At 58.6% G+C, this 7,964-nt stretch overlaps 1 protein-coding gene across 2 annotated transcripts in view; it reads left to right on the top strand.

Moving 5' to 3' along the window:
* The first annotated feature begins 1,207 nt into the window (after positions 1–1,207).
* Positions 1,208–7,964, top strand: part of RIN3 (Ras and Rab interactor 3) — a 126,921-nt gene continuing 120,164 nt past the window's right edge. The window contains exon 1 of one of the 2 annotated variants that reach the window (XM_066343783.1): positions 1,208–1,562. In XM_066343783.1, coding sequence (XP_066199880.1) covers positions 1,519–1,562 — 44 coding nt within the window. In that variant the 5' untranslated portion in view covers positions 1,208–1,518. Of the gene's footprint in view, positions 1,563–1,788; positions 2,277–7,964 lie in introns of those variants that run through there. The other variant, XM_066343782.1, reaches the window with a different exon arrangement.

The following is a 7,964-nucleotide window of genomic DNA, read 5'->3' as shown; positions in this document are numbered from 1 at the left end:
CATATGTCTTGCCTTTTGAGGAACTGCCAGACTGTTCTGCTGAAGCTGCTGCAGCATTCACATTCCTACTAGGAGACTGCACTTCTAATGTAGTTCTCTCCAGTTTCTGCCAGGCTGATTTTGTGGAAATGTCAGGAAAGACAGGGAGGAGCGTGGGGGTGGGGGTGGGGAGAAGAGCAGGGCAGAGGCAGGGAGGGTTCTTGACGCTTTCACCAGAGCCACAGGCTTCAGTCCTGTCTGCGCCTTAACTTAGGGTGTGGTCTCAGGCAAGTCACATCCTCTCTGTCTCAGTTTCTTGATCTATAAAACGAAGGTGTTGACCAGTCGGTCTCAACTAGGAGGGTTTTGGCTGCCAGGGACATTTGAAATGTCTAGTGAGATTTTTGGGTTATCACACTGAGCGAGTGATGCTTCTGGTGTCTGGTGGGCTACGACGTACCCTGTAATGCACGGAACGGCTCCAACAACAAAGTGTTATCTGGCCCCAAATGTCAATAGCGACAAGGCTGAGAAACCTCCCATTAGACTTAGGTAACTTCGTAGTGCCTAGTCACTGTGAAATGTTCTGAGGGCAGCACCCCCCTACCCCACCCCCAGTCTCAGCAGGCATTTTTTGAGTGTCCAGGCAAGTAGAATAGAGGCCTCGCCATCCCACTAGAGTTACTATGGGTATTGTATATTTCCAAGCTGACTGGTTTTCTCCCTCTGCTCCCATTTAGGTATGGCAGCCAGGACAGATGAATTAGGTCCCTGACTGCCTTGTAAGGTAGTGAGCTCATCGTCAGTGGAGGCATCCAAGAAGCGTGGCCACCTGTCAGGGATGTGAAGGAGGCACTCGGCTTGGACTTGAGTGATCCTCGGGGCGGGAGGCAGGGGCGGGAGGCAAGGCCGTGGCTCCCTGCCGTGAGTGCCTTGCACAGAGCTCTCCACCTCCCCACCTGCAGGTTCCGGGGCCCCGGAAGGCGGGAGCAGGGAGCGCCTTCCTTCCCACGCGACCCTTCGCCAAGGTGGAGACGATCCTGTGTTTCCGTCCCGGGTCTCCCGGAGCCGCCGGGGCTGCACCCGCAGCCCCAGCCCTAGACCTAGCCCCAGCCCCAGCCCGCGGAGGCTGCGCCGGCGGTTGGGCGCCCGCGCCTGGCGCCTCCGCGCGGCACCGCCCGCCACCAGGCCCGGCCCCGGGGGCGCGGCCGCCGGGTTTCCGCGTGCCCCAGAGGGGCTCCGGGCAGCGAGCCGCGGCCGAAAGCCTTTAGACAGAAAAAAAAGACCAAGACAAAACCCCTTGACCACCAAGGCCAGCCTCTTCCTGAAAGCCCTGCTCTCGCCGGGACAGGAAGTAGAAGGCAGCGGGCGCCCCGGAGCGCGGCGGCGGCGGCAGCTTCCCACTCTGCGCGCGCGGCGGCGGCGCCCGCCCGGCCCGTCCCGCGGGCCGGCGCTAGGGGCATGCGGGCGCCCGGGCCACCGCGGCCCGCGCCGCCCGGCGCCTGAGCCCTCCGTCCCCGTCTGCGCGCTGCCGGCGGCATGCTCCGACGGGCCGGGGCGCTCGCGCGCGAGGACCCCGCGGGGTAAGTTCGGGGCTGCGGTCCCCTCCCCCTGGTGACCTGGTTCCCGCTCTGCCGCGTCCTGGCAGCCGCACCCCACATCCCCGCCCCCGGGAGTGCTCCGAGCTCCCGGAGGAGCCTCGGCCACGGGACCTTGGGGTGTCGGGCTGAGACCCAGGCCACGGCCAAGGCCGGACCCTCAGTTCTGCACGGAAGGGGGCGGCCCTGGTGACTCTGCGGGACCCGGAGACTTGGCTAAACTTTCAAGCCCGGACGTCGCTCGCTGGAAAACCAGCGGCACGTTCGGCGGCTTGGCGCGCGGGTGCAAGAAGGGCGTCTCTACCTGTCAGAGCCGGGGCAGAGGGAGTGTGTGGACGTGGCCGTCCCCGGCTCCTGTCCCGCCTGAACTTTGGATGCAAACACCCGCGCTCTCAGCCCTGCCGGATTCCCGCACCCGCCGCTCCGCCTGCCTCCCCGGGTGTCCACAGGCGCTGGCGCCCGGCAGGACGTGGGGTCGGGCGCCGGGGTCCCTGTAACTTCGGGCGCCCGCGGTCCCACAATGACCAGCCCGCCCAGACCGAGGACCCACCGGGATCCCCTCCCCCGCTCCTATGGCGGGTCGGAGGACAGTGACCTTTCGGACAGGCCTTTGCCAAGCCTGGTGCTTAGGGAGGGAGCCGGGCGCGCGTGGGCTGAACATGGCCTGCCAGCATCTCGGGGGAGAAGGAGCAGCTTGGGGTGAGTTAAGCCGAACAGGTTTGGGAACCGGGTCTCTGTAGCGTCTAGTTTCACCACATCTGCAACCTCAAGCTTTGGGACACTGCTCTGGGAGCATTTCTCGGAGAAGGTCCCCTGCCTCTCGCAGCCCAACTGTCATCAGGGGAAGCCTGGTGGTGGTGGAGGGGGGTGTTCGGGAGGGATTGAGAAGGCCTGGGTTTGCAGAGGAAGTCCTTGGAAAGACTCTTAGAACATTTCTGGGCGCCAAGGTTGATTGATGGGCGCCTCTAGGTGTGCCGTTCCCATGGTTTTGGTTTAAAAGTCTTGGGCCCACTTTTGTGATGGACCCCCAGCCGCTGCTGCCTGCCTTAGCTCCGGGACCTCAATATGCAGGGCCTTAGTCCTCTGCTCCTTAAAAACAGGAGCGCTGGGTTGATCTTGTGTGGTCCTGAATTGGGAATGGGGTAAGGGGTTAGCTGGAGGTGACTGGCCCTCTCTCTGGTGGGTGCATGGCTTGAAGGGGCCCTTAAATTCATGTAGATCTGAATGCCTCCCTCCAGTCTGCCTAACCCCCCATTGCTGCCCCAGCATAAAAATCTGCCTGTATGCTTTCCCTTGGAAGTGACTTCTGGAAAGACAAATGCCACCCAGTGGGAGGAACTGGGGATTCCAGGGCCAGTATCTGACACACCCAATATTGCTGTATCTGACACACCCAATATTGGTGGTTGGAGCTGGCAAGGAGTTTCCGCAGAAGGAAAGGGAGGCGAGGGGCCAGCTTCCTGACCACTCCAACTTCCCGTTTTCCTCCCAGGAATGACTTAGCCTGGCCCACTTCCTCTTGCCTTTCTTTGTTCATTACTGGGCCGGTTACTTAACCTCTCTGTGCCTCAGCTTACTGAGCTATAAAATGAGGACGAGTAATAATAACTACCCCTTACAGTTGTTTGGAGGATTAAGTGAGATAATGCATAAAGAGTTTTGCACCTTGGCCTTTGGGTAAACTCTTAATTGTTATTATTGTTACTACTGTTATCATTTGTTGAGTATAACCCCTGTGCTCGCAGCTGTTTAACCTTGAACAAGAGACCTGGTCTTGGCCGCGTCTGTAAATTGGGACAGTGATAACACGTATTCACAAGACTGTTGGGAGGGTTGGATGAGCTAAGGGTTGATGACACACCAGCTCAGGCCTTCTTAGAACAGTGCCTGGCACATCCTAAGTGTTTGATGGATATTGGTTTGTTGCTGAAAATGTTGCTTTATTTAAGAGGACCTTTTGGTTTGGAAGGGTTCCTAGATCACATCTCATTTAACCTTACACCAGGTACAGGAATCCCTTTGATAACAGTTCTGAGAGGGCCTTGCATACCTCAGTGACAGAGCTTGCCGCCACCATCAGAGGCAGCCCTTCTGATGGGCACAGAACCTAAGAAACGAATTCCTCAACTTGAGTTGCAGTCTGCCTCCTTCTGACGTCTACCATTTGAGTCCCTGTTCTCCCTTCAGGAGCCCAATCCTTCTCGACTCCCAAGTACCAGGGGCAGTCCCTGCACCCCTGTTCTTGGGCTGCATGTCCTGGATTGCTGCACCCAACGATGATGAGCAATCATCTGTGAGCCCTCACCCCCACGCACCCCCCACGCCCTGCCAGGTCCCTGGTCCTCAGCTGAGCTCAGCTTCCCACCTGGCTTCCCAAAGCCCCGTCCTTCTCAATGGTGGGAAATGGATGCTCAGACCGCTAGGGGAATGCCTCCCACCCTCACCCCCCAGGGACTGTGATGGTGTCACTTGGGTGCTGGCCCCTCGAATAGGAATGGGAGGATATTGGCATGCAAACCCTGTCCACTTGTTGAAAACGTGGGCTGGGGACAAAGCAGAGGCAGACAGGCTGCCCAGTACCCTAGCCGCAGACACGTTTCCTCCCTCCGTTCCAGGTTCTGCTGATTCATTCAAGGTTCATTCAACAAGTAGTGTCTGCATTAGGTGGGGGTGGGGACCCAGCATTTAACTGAGGCCCTGCCGCCTGTACTGACATTCCCAGGAGAAGGGACAGAAAGTCGCGCTAAAGGGTGTGGGGAACCCAGGGGGCTGTTCTGAAGCGGGTGGTCAGGGAAGTCCTCTCTGGAGGTGGCATTTGTCAGAGGCCTGAAGGAAGTGAGGCAAGACCTGGGGGGATGCGATGGGCCTGCTGGGAACGATGAGGTCGGTCAGGGAGCCGGAGTGGAGTTGTGGGAAACGGGACAGATGAAGGCTCAGCGGTGGGGACGGCTCTGGGGACGGCTCTGAGGGAGCCAGGGGCCACGGCGGGGTTCGGACAGAGGGGTGGCCTGGTTTGGTGTGGAGCTGTGCTGAGGACAGGCTGTAGGGGAAACTGAAGCAGAAGCAGGGAGACCCTCAGGGAGGCCCTGCGGTGGGGTGGGGCGGTGGCCAGGACAGAGGGTGGGGCGGGCCGAGTGGCAGCGGAGGTGGGAGAAGCCAGAGCACGGGACGTGCTGTGGGCTAGGAGGTGAGGTGGGAGAGACGGGGGCCTCGAGGGTGACTGTGCTGAGGCAGGGACAGTCCACGGGCCAGATGCCAAGCTCTGTGCAGGGGTCACTGAGGATGCGTGCCCTCAGAGCCCGCACTTTCATATGTTCGATAAATTGAGGGCCTGCTTAAGATTTCATTTGGAAAAGGATTCTACTCTTGGAAAAAATGTGGCCGTCACAGACCTGATCCAATCCCCTAATGTAACAATGAGGAAATGGAGATTCCCGAAAGAGGAAGTGCTTTAGCCGTGGACTCGGGAGGCCAAAGTGGAGCGGGGCCTAGGACTCTGGGGTTGGCACGAGGCTGCCTGGGCACGGCCTGGCGTTCTGCCTCGTGCCTGACAGAGTGCGGGGGCCTGCTGCACCCCTTGAGGGAGCGCTCAACAACTCCAGCCACTGGGACAGGGAGCCCCTCTGGGGTGGGGCCCACCCGGAACAGGGGCCAGTGATGCGTCCAGGGACCCAGCTCCCAGCCCCAGCTCGGCCCACTGGCCTGGGCCTGTTTGCTTTCAGGGGCTGGTGCTCCCAGGGGCCCTGCTGGCACTCAGCAGGGAGACCCACTCCGCTGACCCTGGAAGAAGCTCTGGCTGCGGGCTCACTGCCTTGGGCCCTGAGAAGCCCCTGTGCCCCCTGGGAAGCACGTGGGAGTGCAGGGGGTGGGGCCCAGTGTCTGCTGGGCTGTGGGAGTCTCAGCACACGTGTCCTTGAGGCCCCTCCACTTGATAGGCCCTATGCTGGGCCTGGGGCCCTGTTTAGTGGTCTTTTTTCTGAGGCAGCAATTATTAAAGCTTAAAATGATACAGGGACACCTTCATTTTAATCCAGGACATCAGGAAATGAAGAGCAGAAACCAACCAGGAATAGGTGTTTTCTCCTGAAGGGGGCCCCACCCCCGGGCCCTCACTGCCTGCCCCGACCTCCTTGGAGCTCCATTTCACAGACAGGAGTCTGGGCGGCTGTGCGTGCGGCACCTGCCAGCCACGGGGCCCGGAGCAGAGGGAAGAGAGGACCCACCGGGTGATAACCACAGACCCCGTCCTGCCCACCCCCGCAGCCTCTCCCGCTGGTGAGAGGCCTCCCCTGGGCTCCCAGCATCCCGGCCGTGGCAGCGGAGCAGACCGGGCAGGCAGCGTGAGCAGGGGAGGGCAGGCTTGGAGGCGCTAATGCCTGAGCAGCCGCTCGGAAGTGGGCAGAATGGAGTGGTACCCAGGAGGGGAAGTGGGCAGAATAGAGTGGTACCCAGGAGGGACGGAGGGAGGGAGTCAGATAACGGGGTGGGGGGGTTGAGGGGAGTAGTTTGGCCTGGGAGAGATTGATACAAAGGGCAGGGGTAGGCAGGGGCTACCCATGGGACCCTGTCCTCAGGGCTTGGGTGACTCCAGAGGCTCGGGGCACCTTTCAGTCCAGAAGGAGCCCTAACATGGGTGAGGTGACCCAGAAAGGACCCAGACTTCCCATGGCTCCCCTCTTCCATCGCCCCCCCGTTAGGGAGTCGCCTGTAGAAGGGAGTGAGGAACCAGGAGTCGTCAGGTGCTAAGCAAGTCAGCCTGGAGACAGTGCCTCTTGGCCAGCTCTCGAACTTCCGGTTGGTATAGCTGTTATCCTGGACCTGCTTGTCCATCCTGCCACCCAGGGGTGGCCAGCACAGGGGTATTTTCTTGAAGGTTGGAGCTAAACATAAAAAAATCACAACTTTAATGACTTTTCGAAACTGTTGATCTCCCCTCCATTCCCCACGCCACCCTCCATGACCCTTTCTGGTGGCATAGCTTTTACTGCTAGACAGATGACAGGCCAGGTGGGGAAAGAAGCATGTCTCCCCACGACCCCCTAATCACTCTTAGCTGCCACAGTCTTACATTTAAAAGACGCCTCGAGGACTCCCTGTCTTTCCTACCCCACTCCAGCCCTGCATGAAGCCTATGCACAGCTTCACCTTTCTGTCCTTCCTGACATGCAGAACTTCCCACAGCCTCCTCGCCTTTGCCCACAATGCCGCCACCTCCTCCATGAAGCCTTCCATCCATCCACCAGTTCACAGAGATTTCTTCTTTTCGAATACTCAAAAACGTTTTTACGTGAAGCACGTATTTGCCTAGCAGTTTTAGAGAAGCCAGACCGCTATGATATCGTGTCTTTCTACTTAAATTATCAACTTCCAAAGACAAGGGATCAGATCTCTTAGTTCTATATCTTTCCGTCCTTCATACAGTTGGCCCTGTGTAGATGCTTGAGGATGATGATATACTGAATGGAATTTTAAAAATCCCGTAACATTCTCTTTTGTGTCCTAAAGCATTTGAACTTCTGGAGTTATTTGTCAGGCAGCCCAGACCTCAGGGTGGGTCCCAGGAGGACTGGGCGGTGAGGAGCCCAACACCCCCTCCCTCAGCAGCAAGTGGTGACCCTCCTGAGGCCACCACACCCCTCCCCAGTCTGGACACGGAGGGGAGCTGACCACCCAGGGAAGACCCTGTGTAGCCCCCACTCCCAGTTCTGCTCCCCTCACCCCCTCGGGCAGCTGAGCTCCCCAGGCGTCTCTGGGGGGAAGGTCAAGCCAGCTCGCAGATGGATACTGCACCCTCGGACGAGGGAATGGAGTTAGCTGGGTGTACGGGTTCTGGGGGACTCCCGTCTGAGTCAGTGGGTTCCAAGTGCAGGTCTGTGGTCCACTGAGAACTTAGGAAAATAAAGATGTGTTGCTGCTGCTGTTGTGTGTGCGATGCGGTGTGCATATCAGCCAGGCTTGACCGACTATCTTTTCTTGGACAGAATTGTTCTTTGTTCTGAGATTAGGTCTTTTTTTGCCATATAAGGCCTCTTTTCTTTCATGAAATGATTGGAGAAGTTGATAGTGGTTGTTAGTTTTTAATGTCCTTTTAGAAAATAAAAGGTTGCCGAAGGAAAGTCTGAGAAATACTGCTCTGGTTGCTTCCGTGGAATCGATCCATTTTGTGCCCCCTTCCCGGCCGGGCAGTGAGCATCGGCCTGCTTGTATCTCCCTGTGCTGATCGGGAAGATGCTAGGGTTACTTACGTGCGGTAGGCCATGGAGGTGTCTGTACGGCCCCTCTGGTGACCTGGGACTGTCCTCTGGTGACCTGGGACTGTCCTCTGGTGGTCTGGGACTGTCCTCTGGTGACCTGGGACTGTCCTCTGGCTGGAGGTATCTGTACGAG

This window comes from Saccopteryx leptura, chromosome 6, assembly GCF_036850995.1.
Source record: "Saccopteryx leptura isolate mSacLep1 chromosome 6, mSacLep1_pri_phased_curated, whole genome shotgun sequence".
Taxonomy (NCBI): Eukaryota; Metazoa; Chordata; class Mammalia; order Chiroptera; family Emballonuridae; genus Saccopteryx; species Saccopteryx leptura.
Note: the sequence above shows the minus strand (reverse complement) of the source record. Positions and strands in the feature narration are given on the sequence as shown.